Consider the following 23,045-nt stretch of genomic DNA (forward strand, 5'->3'; position numbering starts at 1 on the left):
AACTGCATCGCTGACACCACCACAAACCTCCCTCCAGAAACTCCAACACAGTGGCTGTAATTCTACCCTTTCCAGCTAATACGCCAGCAGCTCTAGCGGGCAGCCAAACCTCTCCCTGAAGTCTGCCGTGCCTACAGAGCACATGTGTATTACAGGAAACAAACTCAAAAAACCCACGGATTAGGAAGAAAAACAACTAGAAAACCTGGAAGTAGGAAATTTCTACTTGTCCTCTGGAGCTCAACCTCAATTTATGTTAGACAGATGATAGATGCTACTGGCATGTGAGGGTCTCTAAATGAAAGGCCTGTTCAAAATGAGGGCAGCCCTCATCTGAGGGGATCATACCGAAATTTGAATTTACCTAAAATTTACCCAGGGGAGGAAATGCTCAAACTATGCGGAATCACTTGGCTCAACACAACAGCAAATTTCTAAAGAAATATTTTCTAAACAAGTTTGATAACATTAATACTGAACTCTGCACACGGCAGCACATTCTGAGATAATGCACAATGGCCGAGCAATTGATGACAAATACCATTTTCACCCCAGAAGATTAGACATCGATGGTACAACTGAGCTCTGTGGTTGGGAAATTAAATATCGTACATGTACGTTACACAGCTCAGGGCCTCGTTATTTGTTAGCAGAATTTTCTTGTAGACTCTATGAAAACCAAAGAAAGAATTAGCACTAAAATTACATGTAAGATCACCATTCCTAGAGATCAGTCTTTTTATAAAAAAATGGATTAATAAGTAATTCTTAATACTCAGCAGCGGTGGCGCCTGTCTTGTCGGCCAAGACTTCTGCCCCCATTCAAATCACCTTACGCAAGAAGCGTTAAGATGCCCACGGACATCACTGGCTTCTTCTGTAGGCAAATAATATTAATGGGGAAGCTGTCCAAATGTAAAGCTGCTTTAAGCTCCAATGATCCTGTTTTCTTTCCTAATCCATTTCCAAAGTTTAGTGTGCAACAGCACTCATTTAAAATAAAAAATACTTTACTGCATGAAAGACATTTTGCTGTAATGCACAGCTCTTAAACCCAGGACACAGTAATTTCTGAAAAAATACCCTGCTCAAGAGAAGATGCACCGTAGTGTCCCCTTTCTGTCATTTCTTCTCCGTCAACGATTATAGTTCTTAGCACTTTCTCAGGCCTGCCTCATTTAAAAATACCTTGCTGCAGAAACCACACATTTGGCCTTAAAAATACAACTCATTATTGGACCAAGCATCCCATAGGACTAAGTCTTATGCTGGTTAAGAACAGGAGGGGAAAATACTTGCAGCGTAAAAGATACAGAGCAGAGGACCAAAAAGTAGGTATTTTCAGCAAGGTTTAACAAGTGTATAGCAAGACTACACCACAAGACCCATCAAAAAACCACCACCAAAAGCCGACACCTCTTTGGACAGTGCAAATAGCAGCAAAGTTGAGAGTCCAGAGTAGGACGGCAGTTTCCTCAATACCTGCTGCAAGGCCATTTCAGCAGTCTCACTCTAGCAGGGGCAAAGTATAGAGGAGAACGCCTGACCACCACTTATGATGGCAAGCACTACAGAACAATCACGCCAACTCAAATGGACAAACAAAATCAACAGACTTTCAACTTGCAGTGAGATCTCTAAGTAAAAGCTTTTCTGATTTCATCTAATCAAGAAACACAATAAGGTCAACTGGGCATTTGCAGCATTTCTTCTTACTCTTCTGTGTTCTCCATAGGAATTAGCTTCAATATTGCCAATGTTATGGTTATCTGACTGCCAATACATAGAATTCACAAGCAGCTCCTCCCAGAGACACAATGGTATCAGCAGACCATGTTCTGCTTTGACAGCTCAAAAGTTTCACAGGTCTCGACTACGAATGAGACCAAGACTCATTTCCACAATGGTATTAGTATTAGTTCATTGCCTAGGTGCCACTAACTTTAGCAGGACTGAATCAGACACTGGTCCACAGTGGTTTCCACACCTTTGTGGAAACTAGCTGTTTCAGGAGGCAAGAAACAGGTGAGGCAATCTAACATGCATGTGCCTGGCACAAGAGGGCCTCCCTTTCTAATGGACTACTTTACCAAACAAAGTAATGAGCCCAGAGAGCTACACAAATGAGGACTGCATTTTGTGGGCAACAGAAGTCTCACTGCTAAAACCACTACAACACCAGAATACACTTCCATAGAACTCAATCACGCTGGCCAATTCTTCCCCAAGAAATTAAATTAAAACTACAAAATGTGTTTAGAGATCCCTATGGGTTTTTGAAACAATCCCTATGGGTAAAGTTGACCGTAAAAATACACAAACATTTAGCATGCTTAGGGCTATCATGGAATTTGAAATTTAAAAACTTGCTGTTTCCCTTAAGTATATTGTGAGAAGCAGAATTATCTTGTGGACAAGACACAGGGCTAGGAGTCAAGGGGTCTTCTTCCTGACTCTGCTAAAGATCTACTGTGTGACCACAAATAAAACAGTGTGCCTACAAGGGCTCAGGCTGAATGAAAGCAAACGCACTGATAAACCATGACAAATTAGTGAAGGTGGAATTCAGCTTGCAGACTGAGACTTCCCTGTAGAGAAGTGTCTAAGCTCCTACTACAGCTGGTAGAGATCTAGTCAATACAATTAACAGAGAAAGAACCCAAAGAATAAATTGGCTCACTGTAAAACAGAGGCAAGTGGTTGGTCAGCTGAGTTGCTGCTGAGTTCCCTGCGCCATAACTTGGTGACCTGCATGTAGACATTGAGACTTGGGGTCTTTCTCCTGAGCTGATTCCCATCTCACCTGACAGCTGAACATCTCTGACAGTCCTGCGCACACATACCAACTACAAGGTAAAAACATCACTTTAAACGTCTTCCATTTTAACATATCTGTTCCAGAGACCACTGCTTCCACAACAGTGTTGGCAAGAGCAAAGTCAGACTGGTTAAGGTCAAACTACCCTCAGTGACTTTAAAACTTCTAGCAAAGTCAGTAGGAATTTGGTAGTCCTCATCTGGTACTTTTTATTGACGAAGTGATTGTACCTTTCAGCAGCAGTTTGAGGTAACTACCTGGAAATGGCATGGAGGTATCTGAAAAGAACTCTGTCCACAGCCTGCACACTCAGTTTCTCCAGGTGTGAAATGGAGATAATTAATGCACATGAATGTTTCAAAGTGCTTTGAAATCCACAGACAAAAGGTGCACAAAGTAGCTGTTTTATCCTCATTCTTATCTCAACAAAAGAATTATTTGCATAGAGTGCAATACAGTATTTTGGGAGTACTACTTCTCTTTGATGTAAATCCTTGATTTGTCAGTACCATAAAGACAGACAGTCCCGAATCCATAGTATGAATAAGAAGGAAGAGAGTGTCTTGGAGTCAAAACCAGGGACATTAACAAAGCTGGTGCTTTGTTACACTAAGAAAGATAGAGAGGGATGACAACAGCTGTGTGAACACGGCTTTTTGCATTCCTACTGTGCTTGGTATGGACAATCGGTGCCACACCTTTACCCAGGAAAATTACTGTAACAAAACACTTTCTCAGTTTTCCCCATAATTTCTCTCCCCTAAAACCTGATTTTAAAAATTGTAAAAGCTTTGATGGGAGCTATCTTGACAAGTTTGCAGGAAGCCTTCCTGATAGCAATACTGCCAAGGAATTTTTTTGTGTAAACACCATTTACCCTATGTAAACCACTTTTCCCTAGTGAAATTCCCATTTACTGACTTCTAAACAGCCTCTTTCAAGAACCAGAATTTTAATAACACTTGGCTCCAAGGTTGGCAACGTTTCAATGCCAGGCAGTCTGATTATTCTTTCCATGATTATTGGGAATATCTGCTTCAACAACAACAACAACAAAAATATACAGCCAGCATATGTCTCTCACAATCTCAGATCATACTCTGCTTCTTCCCATATGTACCCTTATCCAGCTGCAAACTCTTCAAGCTTTGCCGCTAACCACTTGAATTATATTGTTATGTGCTGTCAATACTATAGCCCATAGCAACTGGGAAATAAAAATATTGGCATAGCCTAAGGTAAATTGAATTGAAGATTTAAAAAAATAAAATCCAGTGGATATTGTTCAGATTACATTATTCATTTTCTTACACAATTCGATTAAATAGAAAACTTTGCCTTTTCAACTTACAGATGGCACCTTAGTGCTTATATTCTATGACACTTTAATGGAAAGAATGTGGGATTCAGGGTAGCCCAACGTACATGCAATATTGAAAACACCTGAATATGCAAATGTTCAGATTCTATGCAGATTCCTATCAGGTGATGTAAAGCTTAATTTAAAATATTTGTAAATCTGACCTTGTCAGCCTGAGACACAAACGGATATTTTTTTCCCCATTTAGAAACAGGAAATGGAGACAGGATTAAAGGTTAAACTCTTACCTTTTTGCACCAAGATTACATTTAGCAGCTATGACAGGTGCAAGACTGTACTTCACTGAATGCCATTATCCTGTCTCAGGCTAGAGCAGGTGGAAAGATTCATCAAGGATAATAACAGGTAAGAGAAAACTGCTGCAATCAGCATCTATGGACCAAGAGAGATGAAACAGAAGAATAGGGAAGGGAAATGAAAAAGAGAAGGAAACAAAGCAGAAAGGAGAGGGAAGAGAAAGGAAAAAACTCAAACAAACAAACAGTGAGAGGTGAAAGAGACAGTTTTAGAGAAGTGAGACGGGCAACGTGGAGGAAGGAGGGATAGATAAAACCTTCACTAATGGAAGCAGCGCTTTTTAGTAGACATTAATTTAACAGTTACTTTAATGGTTGATACTAGCTGTATGTCAACTTGATTGATGCGTTGTCACTTTGATAGTTAAGGTTAATGCTAGAGCTGCAGAATTGATGTATTATTACTTTAATTCTTCATTTGGGGGCTTTATTAGGGCATATGGGAATTTAAATTGAGTAACTAAAGAACCTGAATTGATTCACTGGAATCTGATCCCAGCATAGACACAGGGGTGCCTAGCCCAAAAAGAAAAGGCCTATGTGAAGGCATTTCAGAGGTTTCAAATATGGAGGCTGGTCTGCACTTTTAATGAGAATACCTTTCTATACTGATAGAGCCATCCATGACATAACCTATTGGGAACCATTATGGAATGACCATTATTAAGTTATTACATACATCCAGTTACTGCCTTATTACTTGCACACTCTCCTCCTTTTTTCTGCCAAACCCCAGCCTACGTTAGGCTGAAAACCCTGCAGGGCAAGGACAATGCCTATAAAATAACCAGGATACAGTGGAATAAATAAAAACAAATCTATTCAAGGAAATGTGATCTTTCCCATTGGAAATCTGCAATTAGGTTTTCAAAATGCAATCCACGTAACCTTTTCCCAAGCTTCCAACCTTATTTGTATGATGATACGGAAAAAGAGTCAGAGCTGAAACATTTCTCCACACTGCCAAAGAGTCAAATTCTGTACTACTTCTTGGACAATCCAACTCTCTAGCTGAAAAACCCAGCTGAGGCTGTAATGCACCAGAACCACGGTAGCTTTGCCGTAGCTTCTAGCAATCTCTTTGCACAAGAAAAGAATCTTAACATTGTTGTCACACAAACGCAACGCAGAAGCAGCTGCTTCTTGAAAGACTTTCTTATCCCATGCCAACACAACAGGTATGCAACCCTTGCTGTTCTGCATTAGAAATGCCTCTCTCCTGTGCATCAGATCTTTTTCCCCATGCAGTAGATTTTTTTTTTCCTGTACACAGTTTTATGTCTGCTGAAGATCCCTATCAGTCATGTTTTAAAAAAAATTAAAATAACTGGTGTTAGAGACTTTAAAAAGAGCAATCATTTAACTAATTCATCTTTCAAACGTTTCCCACCTAACTTGATTCAGACATGATTTGCCTGCAAGGCAGCTCTAATAGGAAACATCAAGTATGATTTTGTAAAGTGGGTGCTAGTAGGGAAGAACCTAGTGGGAACCCCAGACCACCTGATGCTGCAAAAAAAGCAGAACTGAAGTCTGAACCAGGCTTATTATTTACTTGTTTGGGAGGAGGCTGAGGGCAGGAATGTCCTATGCTCTGTCTGCTTTAAAACAAGAAGGGGTAGGAGATGTCTATGTCTGTGCAGGGGTTTTTTTTGTTGTTGTTGTTGTTAATCATGTTTAAAAAAATAAGATTCTGCTGAGCTTCCCATTTGTTTCAGCTCATTAAACAAATTAGGAACCTTCTACTGGGGTTGGGGAGGACAGGATGAAAAGATTTTCATTTATGAGAAAAACTTTCCCACACACACTTTTGATCCAGTGCTAACAGAGTTAACAGGGTGCATTTGGGGAAATATAAGACATATTTAGTTAGGTTTTTAATGCCTGCAGGTTGATGTTTTCCAGCTGTTTAGACTGTGTACTTCTCTCTTTTTCCTGCTGGATGTAAACTGCGACTTTGGAATACTCCTCCTTTATTGGACATCCAACCAAAGATCCTCACATGTAGTATTTGAAAGACTAGGCAGTACACATCTAAGTGCATTTTGGTCATGCAGAATTAAATAGCACTTTCCCCTTGGAAAGCATGTATCAGATTTCTGACCTGGTAGCAAGCTCAAAGCTGACAATGGATGAGAAGAAAACAGGCTTCCCTGCAGAATTTCTAGATTCTTTAGAGGCCAGTATGCCTCTTACTACCTCCCTGCCTCTAGACAGACTGAAAGACTGAAACACTGTCTCAGTACTCAGAAGGTTCTCAGGGAGGTAATTCTCAGTTCGTTTTAAATCCCCCAGCCTGCACAAAACTTGGATGAAGATTTGGCCAAACTTAAGAGTCCTCTGGTTTTCAGTATGAATGTATTTTTTTATCATGGTAACAAACAATGGCCTTACCATGCTACACTGCTATGAATTAATTTCTGCTTAGAATTATTATTAAATTGCATTCAAGAAACAATAATTGCTGAATTTGTCCAGGCCCTGTTGAGCCATTCCATCTCTTTATTATAATAGGAATTTCCTTGTGATAGAAGAAACTACACTCTAATATCATCTTCTGCATCTTCAGAGTTTGTACTGCAGTAGTCATTGGCATAAGGTTTAAAAACTAAAACCGCTCCTGTCAGTTTGAAGTCTGTGTGCAATTGCTGAAGAGTAGAGCCATGGAAGCTCACTGAGGAGCCACACAGTCCTGAGCACAGGAATCACCTTCTGGATGTTCATATGTAATACTATATTTGGGTCCACAGAAATCTTTAAACACAGGCCTTCATTCTGCACCTCAGTGAATATTCCTTTTTCTACAACTACATAGACACACCAAGGCACCCTTTGGTCCAAAAAGTAAATACACCCTTTTCTCTCCAGCGATCACCTGATTTACCTGGAGCTATGCTTGCTTGAAAATCATTAAACAGATTTTTGTTTTTATTTTAAATGAAAGCCCATACATTATTTTACAACAATAGCTCACCTTTAAAAAAAATACAGTTGCATAGGCCAATATGTTTTTCTCTATTGATGAATAACCTTTTTTGGTAGCACAACACATTCAAATCCTGCTGAAAAATTAGACCAATTGAAAGTGTCTACTCACCAGAAAGCAAAGGCATTGCCTCACAGTGCTAAGTGTATGCTAAGTAGCTTCTGTGTACCAGAAACCTACTACGTCACCAACTGTGCGCCACCAGCAACGTCGGCAGAATAGCAGTTAGGCTTGTATTTTTATCCAAAGCCATTTTAGCAGTTTTGTCAATTTGTTTTTCATTGCTTTATATTTACTCAAGCAGTACTTACCATCTTCAAAAATTGCTCCTATCTGAAATGATAATTCAGAGCTATGTTCTGCTTCACACGGATAAACTGCTCTTGCTTTTCGGTGGGCAATGCTGAAAAATGAAGTTATGAATTATAGTCATTTTTTACTATTATGAAGACACTCTCTCAACCATTCTCTCTCCATTCTCATTTGGAGATGACTAAAACTTTAAACACAGTCTCACATGCATCATTACAGGCTTGTAATTCATACACACAAATGCCAAAGCTGAAGCTTCACAGCTTACTGTTGGCACTTCTGAATATCATACTCCTAACTTTATGCACGCTTACTTTTATGATAGTTAAACTCAACTTTCAACTACAGTTAAATTTTTGCCAAGTGCTAATCAGCAATGAAAACAATAGTAGGCAAAGCATCCAATACTTAACTTCTAGACTAATCATTATTATATCTTCTGAAACATTTCTTCAGGAATCTTGCAATTCAGCTTTTCGCTATCACTGTACAGAATTTGCTTTTTATATTTGTTTACAATACAACATTACTAGACTCTTGAAGATGCTGTTTTGTCCTAAACGCAGTAAGATTTCCAACACTGCAGACAGTCTTTTAGAGGTGTTCTCAGGATGCTCAGTAATAAGCCGTCAGTATGAATTCATCCAAAGTACTCGTTTCTCCAAGTACCACAAGCAGAGATCTTGGAATATATATAAGTATTTTTGGCACGTCTTATTTAATCACGCCTTTGCGAACTGACAGTTTGCTGCTGCCCAATGATGCTTTGTTTAGACACAGCACCCACACAATTAAATCATCTTTTGTTGAGCCCAGGCAACAACAACTACACATAAAACATTGGGAAAGATTCTCCCTGCCCCCATGAAACTTGCAGTCAAACAGACAATGCAGTTCTGGTGCAAAATGTGACCAGTAATGAGAAATGGAATTTTGTTACCAAGTGTTAGAAAGAATTTATGAATATACCTAACAACTTGAAGGAAAAAGCTAAGATGGTGAAGACCTTCAAAGGAAAACCTGAAAATACTTCAAAAGATAGATAACAACACAGAAGGAAGCAGAAACTGGATGGAAGGAAAGGAGGCCAAAAGAGTGAAAGAGAAGAATGAAACCACAGAGACAGGTAAAGACATGGGAAAGTCTTCCAGAGGCAAGAAGGCTAAGTTGAGAAACTTAAATTCAACATGGGTGACTATGGAAAAAAAAGCATCTGTATTTTAAAAGCCACTGTAAGAGAATCACTGCAGTAGAGACACTTAGGAATTGACGACTCAAATCAAAGTCTGCTTGTATTAACCAGCAAGCCACTGGTTCAATCTGGGTGCCTTCTACAAGGAAGGTGTTCAAAGGGAAAGTAAGACAAAGTAGACAGTTATTTTATTCCATCAAAATCGCTAAGGCTGCACTTCTTGATTTGAGATAATCATTCAAAACTGCAGAAGACAGGAATTAGCTGTTTTTAAAAAGATAGAAAAAAAGGAGGCAAATAAATAACCAGCAAAAGCTGAAGCGTACATCATACCTTTCCACTGTTCTGTCACTCCCGGTAGCAGGGTAAGGGAATAAGAAAGTGGATGGTGCAGTATTTGTGGCAGCTGGGTTAGCAGACGGCGTATTCATCCACGAGACCATCGATGAGCGGCTTTGACCAGGACTAAGAGGAAATATATTTAAGGCAGAATTAACAAGGTGAATAAAATTTCTTTTCATACCAAAGTGTTTGAATCTTTATAACTAAAAAACTAGTTAGATCCTCAAATTCAAAACCAATAATAATGTCGAGCTGATTTTTCAGACATGGCTATCATATGATTCTGCATTTCCTCCTTGAAAGTATTTCTCCTACATGCCCTACATCCTAAGCTAAGACAAATTACCTGAGATATATGACATAACCAATAAAAAGACAAAAATTCCACATTCCTTATCTAATAAAGACAGATACAATGAAACTGCATATAGCAGGCTATTATTTGAGCTGCCACTTTGCCTTTACAAGTTTTGATGAATCTATTTAAAAATCTTCTCAGTGCTGTACTAAGGCATGTACAACTGGGAAGATTTCAAAAGAGGCTGCAGCTATTACAACACTGGGATCACGATGCTGGCTCTGGATTGAGATCTCATTCGCATAACTGCGTAGCTACTGCCTCAGTTATTGCCCTTACGAACACACTGTTCAAATATGTATTAAATTAATGGCTGAACACATAGCTGCCACAAGAGGAGAAGAAATAACAGCTGAAGTTAAAACTTGTATTAGTCATTGAAAAACAGAGAAAGTCCTCCCCAACATAAAGGATGTTCCTAATTTTACACTTGAAAGAACTCATGTGTTTCAGCACTTCAAGGCTTGCTTTCCCTGCAAGGACAAAACAACCAATAGTTCAAACATTTAATGTCAGCATATCTTTGGAGTAAAGAGCTGGACTTTAAGCACTTCCTAAGCAGAAACAGAATTAAAATAATTTGCACACAGCTTTCTCACAGGAATCACCACTCAGAAGCAGAGACTTCACAATACAGCATTTATCAGTTTGTCTTATTCCAAGATTAACCTCTTAGCATAAATCTTCAAAGTACCACAAAGATCTAGGAATCCAGTCAAGAAGGTTTTTGCGGGGGTGTAAATGCACACCTAATCAAGGCGCATTGGCTGAAAGCAAATAAGGGATCAACAATCACGCCATTTATAGTTGTAAATGAATAAAAGAAAGCAGGAAACCTAACTTATATAGCTGATTTTAACCTCCTTGTGCACTGGAATATTTAATCTCTAGAAGAAAGGACCACTGTTGTTGGTTTGCATACCATGGTTAACAAACTCACTCAACTTTTACAGACTGATTTTCCTAGCCAATATATCTCATAGCCTCCTAGCAATTACACAGTTAAGCAGACATTAATTTTGATTATTGATTTTTTAATTTATACATTATAAAATGGTGAATGGCAAATTCCTTATTTAACAAGACAATAGTTTTTCCTTTGGATCTGTGTCAGGCAGTATTTGGATGAAAACTGGAATTCACAGTCTATGAAAACAGCATTCTATAGTTAATGTCACTAATCAAAATGAAACTTACATGTGCTGGAATCATAACCAGAAGGGTTTATCAAAACATGCTCTGCTTTTAAAAACTATCTGATTTACCAAATAAAGGAAGGAATCATTGTAGTAAACTGAATGAAAAGCTGGATTGTACTGACTAGAAACATATTTCATGCTTAACTTAGGGAAGAGGACATCTAGTCTGCTTCACTACTTACAAATCCTCCACTGCACAATTATTTACATCTTCCAATAATTACATACCTTTGAAGACCAGCACCTACATAATTTGGGGGTTTACTTTAACATGTCCTCTTCCTCCGATCTTTACCTAATCATCGAAAAATTTTCCTCAGGTAAAACAAAAACCTTCAGCTAAAAGTGACTTCATTCACAGAAGAAAAACAAAAAGTGAACACCAGCATTACGTATTATTTCCTCCAAACAGTGAGGATAAAAATTTTCTCAATGGTACCATAAAGTTTTTAAAGTTTACTAGAAAGTAGATTATTTCTCCTTCATCCTGCACATAATGTATATGTGCAAATTAATTTTAACTCAGTAATATAGAAGGTGAACCTAAGACAAAAGTTTTTCAAAAGTGAATCTACTTGCATAGATTAAACTATTACAGTTAAGACAATCCTGATATTTAAAGAAAAACAAAAATTCCAGGTGCTGTAATTTATTCAATTCAAATCTATTCCAACATTAAGTTTGGTGTCTGGCTCATTTCTGAAACTTGTAAAAGCACAGAAAATAAAAAAGACAATATTCCAAGTATATTGCCAGAAGAGTATTAAAATGTCTCTAATGCAAACTAATCACAGTTCAAGAATATTCTACAAAGTGCTCTTCTCTAGTGCGTACCTCAGAGGTGTGGTGTTTGGTTTTCAACAAGTGACAAGTGAATAATAAAATCTTCCATTTATTAAATACTTCATTGAAACATGTATCACATTAATCTATGCAACTTACTCGGTCAGCTCTAGAACGACATACACCATCTGCATGTGAGACACAGGATTAATGATTTCAAAACAATACTCAGAACAGAGAAGACACAAAAGATACCCCCTGACCCAGTAAAGAAATGGTCATTCATAAGAATACTTGGAATAAATAACAGATGGTTTCTCACTGAGACTTGGAGAGGAAAGAAAAAGAAAAAAAAAAAAGGGAGGAAAGGTGAGCAAACAAAGGAACAAAGGAACAGAAGATGAAATAAAATGTTCAGATACAGGTCATGGGATGTTTATTTCTCAAGTTAGAGGCAATGAACAAGAAGGGTAATCTATCAACTAGTAAGGCTACACTGTCCTTTACCAGGCAGTTTTATATAAAAGCATGTAAAAACTGGTAGGTTTTCTACAAATTCTGAGCCACTCCAACAGTTCTAGTGGAAAAACGCTCCAGAATTGCAGGTACATGGAGCACTGGGCTGTTCCCTCCCCCACTTTTTGACAAATTCCCTTAATACATTTCAGCTGTAGCAAAAGCACTGCAGCACAGCTCCTGAATTCGCCTGTCACTTCCAGCTCCCGGTTACCGAGCAAGAGATCATGCTCTAGGATCCAGCAGAGGGGAAAAAGGAAAAACATTTTTCAATAGCAATAGTTTCACCATGTTGAGAAGAGAAAAAAAAATTTTAATAGCTTTAAATATTAAGCGCATTCTAGAATTTCAGTTGGTTTTTTATTTACTGTACTTGGCTATCTCAGGAACCACTTGATTTTATTAATAAAACAGAACATTTTACTCAATAGGAAAAATCCGTTCCAATGTTGTGGTGTGTAAGTAACAAACTGCTGGATTTTCTTTTTTTCTTGAAAAGATTCTTGTGATAGCAAAGTTCCCTTGCTATAAAGCTTTGCACACCTTGTTTATCAAGATGATGACATATTAGAAATTATCGCATAACTTATCATATAGCATCTCAACTCTAAGAAGGTATGTTGAAGAAATCCTTTCTCCTAAGGGCTAAAACGAAGGCAATGCATTTCCTGAGGGGAGGAAAAAAAAATAAAAGCCTGACATAACCGTCTCTCTCTGAGAAAATATGCTATTGTCTGGCATAGTGAACATTGGGAGAAAGGCGAGGGGGAAATGGCCTTACTGAAAATAAGCTAGAGATTTTGTACTGATATTCAGAAACAAACTCCTGCAAACAAGATTTTATTGGATGTTTATCTGGCTGGTTCCTAAGGTAACACAGCTAAAGAGCAGCCTCTTATCTTGAGAGCGAGGAAGAGACTCTGTGAAAAGAATCTACACTGCAACTCTTGAGAAAAAAAGGGTTGTTTCATAGATGGGTTTGGCAGCCCCTGGCTGTCGTATCACAGTGTCTGGCTGACATAAACTCAATGAAAGTGTTCTTAAAAGGTTTCATTATAAGATGACACAGTATATCAAAAGGTGTCAGCTATTTCTGATTCTATATGCAATCCAATACGCTCCATCACCAGACAACAATCTTCCTGCATGTTAAAACCCGTATGCCTCAGTGAAGCTGGGGAGCAGAAAAATACATGGATAAAATTCTACAAGTTGTCATAGTTGCAGCAAAGCTGGAGACAAAACAGAAGGACGGAATTTCCTCACCCGCGTTCCCGCTGAAAAGAAACTCCACCCCCAAAATTTAAAGTATGTAACATGCACGCAACATTCCCAAACCCTCATTTATACAGAATACACCAGCCAGCACTGAAACGGAGGTTTTGTTAAAGTTGGATTGTGATGTTTCAGTGAAGCCGCTAACACATTAGTGAAATGATCTTTCACCCCAGCCTGGTAAATCTGAAGCTAACGTCTAGAGCAGCTGTCCTAAGTCAAAGCATTTTAAAATCATAATTCAGACAGAGCAAAAATGAAGAATGTACATCTATAAGCTTATAGCTTACTGCTGTTCCTTTTAGAAAAAAAATGAGGGGGCTGTGTTCCCTGGAATCATGCAAAGAAAAGAAAAGAAAAAAGACAAGAAAAAGAGAAGGAGGAAAAAAAAAAAAGAAACTTCAGCTCATCACAGCGGTTGCATGCACATCTCTCCCTGCTCTGGGCACACATACCGCTTACTCTGTGCTCACACAGCGGTGAGCGGCACGTGCTGTCGAGCCCCGCTGACTAGCCCACTGGAAGACAAGGAGATGGCAAAGTCTATTTTGTACGAACCACATGACTAAGTTATATTAGGCCTGTTTCAAAGATGCTGCAAAACGAGGACTACTGCTCTGCTTGCATAACAAAAGGGTACGAAAAGAAGTGCCTGCTCCACTAAACCCAGCTCTCAAACTGCTGAGTCACTGAAGAGGTGGCAGCTGAAACAAAAACAAACTGCAAAATAAGCACAATGAGCAAAGAGCACTGCTACATACCGGGACTGTTCCTTCTGCAGCTGTTAAAGCATCTTTTTTCATTAAAATAAGATGATGACATTAGATATTATAAAAAGTTTTCAAGACACTGAAACTGAAGGCACCCATCATTTATGTAAAACTGCAAATTCACACCACTGCCATAAAATACAAAAAGAAACCATTTCAATTTCAAGGAGACTATAGATGCAGTTTACTGATGTAGATGCAACAAGGCTGATGGGAATTCAGCAGTCAAACAGAATTAATAGCTATCTCCAAGGCTTCTGTTATGTGCAGAACACCACTATTTCTGCCCTCCCTTGCCATCCGATGGCTCTTTTAACATCAGTTTGCTCACCGGGAATTTGAACAGCCTGAGATTTCATGAAGAATTATTAGATTCTTCCCAGCCTGGTCACGAAGACCCTGAAAGCACTCAGGATGCTGTGTAGCAACCTCTCATCACCGTTTTGAAAGCCTCTGAGGGTATTAAAAACCCCAAAACGATGCCCATAGTGTAGCACGTATACACCATGGAGCTGGGTAACAGAATATTCTAGTGTCAGGAGAGCTAATAAAGAACTGCAAAAGAGATGAAAGAAAGACTGGATTATTTTCTCTGCCACTGGTCCCTTGCATATTCCTGAAAAGCTATTTACATTGGTGTTTCTATTTTTCCGCTGGGTTTTGAGTACCTTCGGACTGTATCTTATATGCGCCTACAGCAGCATCCAAGATGGGATTCAGTTTGAAAACTATGAATCTTACTATTCTGAGCCCAGAAATGTAACTGCTTTAACAGGCCACGCACCCCCACTCATATACACACTCAATGAAGAGGTTTGAGGGACAGGATGCTTTCCATCCCCTCTAGCTGCAAAATCCCAAAGGCTTAGAGAGGGAAAGAGGAGGTGGCAAGGTAAACAGATACTCAGACAGTATCATCATCTTGCGGAAGGCTACACCACATCCTACACCATGACTCCATCCAAGACAACCATCAGAAGTCACCAAGTTCCAGCCCCCTAGGAAACCCGAAGACCCTGCAGTCTCAGATCCCAAAATTTAGCTCTCCAGCTGAGGACATTAGTTTCCATTATCTGAATTAAGGAGAGATCATGCAGATAATGTAGGGGACTTCCAACCAAAAGGAAAACTCTGACCCAATTCTAAAAACACAGCACTGTGAGGGGTAAGTCTGTAAGCTCTATAGATAAGCCCTGACATAGGGCATTGTACTGTAAGCACAAATAGATCTCATGACAACAACGGGCCAGTTACAGTAACAAATCTTCCCTTACCAGAAAAAGATCTTCCAAAAGATTAATTACAATACATACCAAGTCCAGGGAATACCAAGTGTTCAGCTTTTTTGGTTCATTCCGAGGTCAAGTGAAATCAGACATAAGGCAGTCCACAGTGTTTTAGGACATGACTTGTAATCCACCTTTCAAAGAAGCAGCCATCGTGATAACGGAAACCTACACTAATCCATCAGAGGTGAGCTGCCATTATAGCCAGCGTTCCAGGAAAGGCTGAATAAGACACACCTCATACCAATAAATGGTTCTGGTTCACTGGGAAGTCAGTGAAGAGCTTGGTGATTCTCATTACTGAAGGTCAGGGCAAGTGAAACTAGTCCTTAATCTGATATTCCTGAATTACTGCAGGTAGCCTGAGTTTGTGAATTAAGGCAACTCAATATTCTCAAGATCAGTATTAGGCATGATTTCCTTTCCCTCTAAGATAATAGGAAGTAGCTGCCTTACAACCCCTTCTGCTACGATTAGAGGAAATAGGCTGTACAGCTGCAGGGAAGAACCTCTCGATAAAAAAGGAGGAGTGATGTGAGCATGCAGGCATGTACAAGACCAGAAGTGGCAGCAAGAGACTTCAATACCTAACCTTGATGTGAAAAGGTAACACCTCAGTCAGCAGAGTCATAGGAGGTGCAGAAATTGGGAGGAAGAGATGGAAGTAGGGCATGCCCAAGGCTTGCACAGATTCAGAGAATCAAAAAGCATTGGGAACTGGGTGTGTGCAGGCCATACAACCAGAACAGAATTAGTAATATTTTCTCTGAAGAAAATCTGCTGCAGGACCTGGAACTTCAGATGAATTCAAATACAAGGTCCTATGGTTTTAGACAGGATATGCCTCTATTTCTCAAAGAGACATCATTTATCATAATTACCTTTTTTTAGGCATAAAATAGGTTAGTTATAAATATTTACAAGCCCCAAACTATGTTCAAAAGTAATAATTTCTAATGCATAATAAAACAGAATTTGGGGAAAAAAGTATTTAACAGTACCTAAACGATATGAAACAGGCTGAAGATTGAAAACAGTTTTGGTATAGGTAACTAAAGCCATGTAGTAAATTCTATAATCAAACTACAACAGTCATGAAAAAAGTTCCCCTCACCCTTTTTAAATTGAATTATGTCACCTCATGTCTGATATTGCATCTTTTGCATTGTCACCTACTTCACTACAAGAGGACACTGTACCTTTACTTGTTTAAATATATTTATTAGACACAGATGGACATACCTAGTCTAGCTATCACTGGATCTATATATTGTTTGCATGTGTAAAGCCATAATAGAACAGGTTGAAAGTCAAACCACGTATCACTGGCTTTCAACTGCATGTAAAAGGGAAGTTCCATAGTTCAATTGCACTTTAAGAGCTATCCATAACCCCTTCTAATACATATCTCCAAAACCAAGACCATCACTATTATGAAAACAGCTCAGGGACTAGCTTAGAAAAACTAGTCAGCTTCTTAGCATCTGAAATCCTGAACTCCTCTTTGGAAACTACCTATTTTGAATTATTAAAAATTTGAGTTTCGTACAAGATAGGAATACAAATCTGATTAAGGTGCGTATTTTTCAGTGCCAATCAGGAAGGAAGTAAGTAGTGTCAGGGTCGCCTCCTCCAGCAAAGAGCTATCAAGTCTCTTGCAAAAAAGATGTGGCAGATTTATTTACTTTTTCAGCAAATGCAATAGAAAAAACAGAAGCTGCGTAGGACAGAGAGATTGAGCCAGAGGATGAATTTCACTACATTACGTTCTTCACACTAATATTCTGTGTGCACTCTTCCATGCCATGATGTGATGCTATAAGGTATTTCACAGAAACATTGGCATAACTCTCTGTGTGGCTCAACTATGAGCTGAGTAAAGGGAACTAATTAAGCTGGTTTAGTCTTCACCAAAAAAGTGTTAGAAACAAATATCACCACCCCACAAACCAGATCCACATGCACTAACTGGGGAAGTGAGGAAGAGGATAAAGCAGCAACATCAATACCATAAGCAAAAATTGCCAAACAATTTGTAACACCACTATAAAGCTCACACTGCATTAAGTGCATCCTTACACAAAAGTTCAGGCTTCCTCCATTTTTAAAGCAGACACAGCACTAAGTATTCGCACAAGGGGTGTACAGTGTCTTACATGCTATAAACTCACACTATAGCTTGCTGAGCATCACTTTCCTTTATAGGCAAATCCTAAGTAATTCCCAACCTTTTATTCTTGTTAAGCCCTGTCCTCTCCTACTGCTTTTTTTTTCCTCCTCCATGACATTTGGGAATAAATTCAAATTTTCCTCTTACTACTACTATAGGCTATTGGCCACAACGTGTTGGTATTTTTGTTCTCCTCTTCCCCTCACTCTTCATTTGATGGCTCAATTTTGTACGTCAACTCATTTTATTTCCTGAATTTCCAACATGGTGTTTTTCTTTATTCACCCTTCCCCTTTCCACTCTGTGTCTTCCCCTCATCTGTTGTCAGTAGATTCCTGGTGCTTCTGGTGACACCTTTATATGAATACTTTTCCATACCAACATTGCCAACTGACTGCCTGTTGCCACAGAATCTGCAGGGAGTAGCAACCTGCAGCAGCTTCCAGAACAGAAGAAATAGCAAAAATATTGCTAGGAAAGAAAGAGAGAGGAAAAAACCACGAATTCATTTGCTATGAGAGATTAGCAATAACCCTTCCTCAGATCAACCAGGTTTTGAAGCAACTCTGAAGGAGGGAGCAAAGGGTAGAACTGTGGGGTCTAAACTCCCCAGGTAATTTGCAATTGTAGGGTAGACAACCCTTTGTGAGTAAGTGGTGGCTACAGATAAAAGACGGTTGGAAGTTCTCTTGGTTAGGGTTGGGGTTTTTTTGTTTAAATCCAGGTCAGAATGGACAACTGACAAAATATATCTATTCTGTATGGAGGAAATAAAATGTTACAATACGTGACCTACTTGTCAAACCCAAAGCACAACATGGCAAATATGGCTGTATTTGTACATTCTACTTTACAAACTTTTATATCAGCAAATTCTTAAAACAGGGAATATTGCCTATTTTCCAGTGTCTCAAACAGCAGGAGATACAGATCAAAGAATGCCTATCGGGATACTGCATTTCATCTAGAAGACACTGCTTACATTCACAACACCAGCTATGGTGGCAATCTGAATTAGAATGAATGTGCAAAGGAACTGGGTGCATCTAACATGGAAACTTTTTCTTCCCCAGAATCAGCTGTGGCTTTGAGGGAAATAATGAGAATTTTGAGAATGTATTCCTGGAGAAACTACATCACCAGTCCCAAAGCAGTCTGAAACATGCTCTCCTTTCAGAAACAGTAACCACCCGGAGCTCTGTCAGAGCAAAGTGGACTTTGACAGTGGTTCCAGTGGAAACTGAGAAAGAGAGATGGCTGTACAAAGTTAATTCTGTAGCTTAAGGGCAAGCATGTACAGACAATTAGAGCAGAGAGGAAGAAAGAAAGAATGCAAATGCTTTGGTTAACATTAAACTGAGACTGTCATTGCTGCTCTGCCTGAAAGGGGAAAAAATGCCCATACCGGTGGAGAGCATTACAAGGAAGGAATACTCTATCCAGCTCACTACTATAATTATCAGTTTATGACTGAGATTAGCTTGTGCTAAGCATCCTTGGATAGAAGAGATTTTCAAACAATACATGTTTATGACACAGTGCTCCATCAAGTAGAAAAAGTAATTTGCCCATCCTGGGCTATTTGGAGTTTGAATCCTCTGTCTACATAAATTACTTTGTAACTTTGTGATTGACAGGGGAAAAAAGCTCTCTACGTTCTACCATAGACTGTATGTAAAAATAAAATGTATTTATTTTTAGTATTTGGCTGTAGATGGAGGTGTGAAGTTAAAAATATCTTCAGGAAAACGGTTGAAAAAAAGTTTGGGGTGCAAGATAATATTAAAACAACAAACTTGGGTCTCTGCAGACAGCCACCCCTGCCATGGGCAGTAAGAGCCAACCATCACCCATCTCTCTACTCGCCCCTACAGCAGTACATGACAACACAGGGCATATGTCTGATCCACACAGAGCTTTTGAAGAAAATCTAGCATCAGGCAGACACACACTTAGAGACATGAAAACCAACAGCTCAGCAGGGCTTCAAAATGGCACATATGTGAAATACCACCTTCCAGTTATGCCGTATGTACAGTACATCTTTAAATAGCGACATGACGATTGAGCAGTCAGGGCCTTGTGAGACATTTCACCACTCTGGCCATGCAGTCCCCTCCTAGTGCCAGCCAGGAGGTGAGGCTATATTAGCCTTCGTTTGGTGCTCCTCTCACCATGCTGGAAGCTGTAGCTCCTTTTGTTTTTAAAGGTGGGACAAGGAAAGGACACGCATCACAAAAACTTCTGCCAGGAAACATCATGGTGACAACAGCTATCATTCAGGAACAAACAAGCTTTTCCTTTCTTGAAAACAAATACCACAAAAAGTATTCTTGCTATCCATCACATGTTCTTGCCTAAAGCAAACTACTGATACAAACCAACCTTGGAATATCTGACATATCTTGACCCACAACACAACATCCCTGCCCTGGGAAACAATGCAAGCAACTCTTCTGCCACAAAGAAGTCCCCATCACCTTGTTGACAACATAAGGCCATAGTGATTGATCTCTTACAAGTAACACCCATGTGTTATAAACATCAGCAGAAACTTGAGAAACCGGATCTTCTTGTATTTCCATCTTCCCTAGACTCAGTATGGTATTCACTGTAGCTCAGTGAAGACCTGCAATACCATTTTAGAGAGGATACTGAGACTTCAAGAATTGTTTTTGTTCCAATTTGGCAGAAATGCAAAAAATTTTTGAAATCCTGAACAAACAGAAAAGATTGTTCTCCACCTAATTCTGGGATAGTACAATTCATGAAAACAGTCTACGACCAAAGCAAAGCTCAACAGCCAGTGCTACATTTCCTGGAGCTGAGAGACCTACCACAGCTACACAATGGCAAGTCAACCACCACCTTACCCTGGCCACAGGACCCCATGATGCACAATGACTGCTGAAATCCAACCAAGTACGTTCTCTGTTGCTGACATCTACTGCACTATTAATGCAGTGGCACTGTTTGGGGGTTTTTTGTTTGGTTTTTTGTTGGTTTGTGGTTTTTGGTTTTTTTGTGTGTGCTGTTTTTTTTTTTCTAAAGGCAAAGCCCTCTGAGTCATCAGAACTAGAAGGGGAAGAGAAGCCAATTTGGGGTGAAAAGCAGAGGAAAGAAAGAATGTGTGGTTCACATACTACTCTCTCTCACTCTGCAGGCTTGTTACAGAGGTGGGTCTTAAGCAAACTTAACAGACAGGTACAGGTGAGTGGAAGAAAGAAACAGCTTTTGACAAACAATCTAGATGCACATACCATGTATTTATTTTTTTCCCCTTCCAAACAGGTCTGTTTAAGAACTGTTTCCAACTGAGCACAAAATCTCAAGCCATCACATAAAGTTTCCAAAACAGCAGTACAGTGTAATTTTTTATGAAAAATAAATGCAAAAATGCAGAGTTCCTTCAGACACTTGAAGTTCCTCTGGATAAAACCAACACCACCTTATTTTATTCTCTGAATGGACATTATCAGTGTTCTGCTAACCTTTTGTTTCTTAATTAGCAATGCGTGCTTTCAGAGACACTCCAGTTTTATACCATCTACAGCATGTTTTCCACACATGCACCTCTTTTCGTCAACTACTCCTTACTGTTAATCCTACCCACCATTAGTGGACAGTACAAGAGGACAAGGAAAGAGTAACTTCAGTCCTCTACTGAAGAAGTGACATTTATGTAAAATTCCTGGAATAAATAAATCTGGAATTCTTTCAATACATATGAGAAAATATTGTTCTAGCTAATAAGTACTCTAATCAGCAGTTAATTATTTGTGTGTGCCTATGAAAATATGAATCCATCATATGGCTATCTATATATTCCCATGTGTTACATACACCTACACATATATTTTACATACTTGCTTCATCAACAGAAGAGGCTACTCAGAATGCCATTATGGAAAATATTTGTAACAAATCCTTTCTCCAGACTTGCTCCTTCCATCTTCTTGGCACTGAAGGCTGGAAAACTTTGTCTTGATATGTTAAAGTTTGTATGAATAGCAAACCAGAGAATTCAATTCAAGTGCAACTTCTGATTTAAAAAACAAGTTATGTTCAGCTTTTTGTGTATCAAACGTGAATACATACTACAGAGATATGACTAATATTGTAATGTCCATTTTTGCTAAACTGAAGTCATGCTCAAAAACTGAACATTTACAGAGTTTGCTGAAAGTGACAGACTGCACTTTCATTGGAAAACAGGCATTTAAGTGTTAAGAGGAGATTAACAATGATAATTTTGTTAGACAACAGCATCTGAGCACATACTCATTACAGTGTATTTATCCAAACCCAAAATTTGGTGCTAAATCTTAATAGAACTGCATCTAAGTGTAGCTTAACATTGTCTTGAAATAAAACTAGGGTAATACATAATACAGAGAATAATTTACATATTCATTGACTAAATTTAAAAAAAACATTTAAAATTTTATAACAGTTATAGTAAAATGCACTAGGTTTCTGTAGAAAAAGAACATTCCTTTCCTACACTCAAGTAGCCTCTAAGCTCTACCACAACATACAAGTACATACCTTTTTGTAGCAGAAAACAAATACCATTAAATGTAATTTCTAAAAATCACTCACTTGCCATCAGCTGAAAAGGGAAATGTGTTTCATGTGCACAATCATACTAGTGGAAAGATTGTTACTCAACATTCAGGTTACTTACAGATTTGTTGTCCAGCCTGCAAGATCTCCGCTGTCCACAATAAGGTGATTTCCATCCAGGAGCCCAGGGGGGCTACTAGAGAAGGCAGGTGTCGGAGACTGGGAAGAAAGAGAATCCATGCTCCCAGTTGGGGTGTCTTCTCTGGGAGAGCCGTGACTGTCAGCTAGAAAAGAGAGCACAAGTCAGAAGGATATTAAAGAACGTTCTCATGAGCCAAAGAAACAAACAATGTCCTGAAATATATGCGAGAAGAAACCTTACTGTCCCATCATCACAGGATATTTTGGAGAACAAGCAATTTCCCCAAAAGGTACAATTGCACAATTCCCCCCATCGTTATCACCAGGCTATCTTCACAACACAACATATTCCCAGTCCCCTTCTCAACATGCGTTTTAGGTGGATGAAATGCTAGATTTTGGGGGGTTATTCATAGACAAATGCATCACTTCAGATAACAAAATAGATTAGGCCATACACATTTGTGCACCTCTCTGAAAACAGAGTCTCTAAAAATAATTTAATACACATTTGAGGAAATGATTGCTGTCAAGTGCCATAAGCACACTCATATCAAGCATGAAACAATGAAATTTAGAAAGCACAGAATAATCAGGAGATCTCTAACAAATATGCAATACCCAAGAATTTTACTTTTGTTATTCCTTTTTAAT

General features: G+C 38.9%; 1 protein-coding gene across 3 annotated transcripts in view; it reads right to left on the reverse strand.

The window, feature by feature from the left end:
• The window catches only part of ARHGAP10 (Rho GTPase activating protein 10), a 161,683-nt gene that overhangs the window by 7,050 nt on the left and 131,588 nt on the right, over positions 1-23,045 (reverse strand). For all 3 annotated transcript variants that reach the window (XM_075090432.1, XM_075090433.1, XM_075090431.1), the window contains 3 exons: positions 22,372-22,534; positions 9,319-9,450; positions 7,793-7,884 (listed from right to left, as the gene is read on the reverse strand). In XM_075090432.1, the coding sequence (XP_074946533.1) occupies positions 7,793-7,884; positions 9,319-9,450; positions 22,372-22,534 (387 nt within the window). The remainder of the gene's footprint in view (positions 1-7,792; positions 7,885-9,318; positions 9,451-22,371; positions 22,535-23,045) is intronic.

The sequence above is a fragment of the Phalacrocorax aristotelis genome, chromosome 4 (genome assembly GCF_949628215.1).
Source record: "Phalacrocorax aristotelis chromosome 4, bGulAri2.1, whole genome shotgun sequence".
Taxonomy (NCBI): domain Eukaryota; kingdom Metazoa; phylum Chordata; class Aves; order Suliformes; family Phalacrocoracidae; genus Phalacrocorax; species Phalacrocorax aristotelis.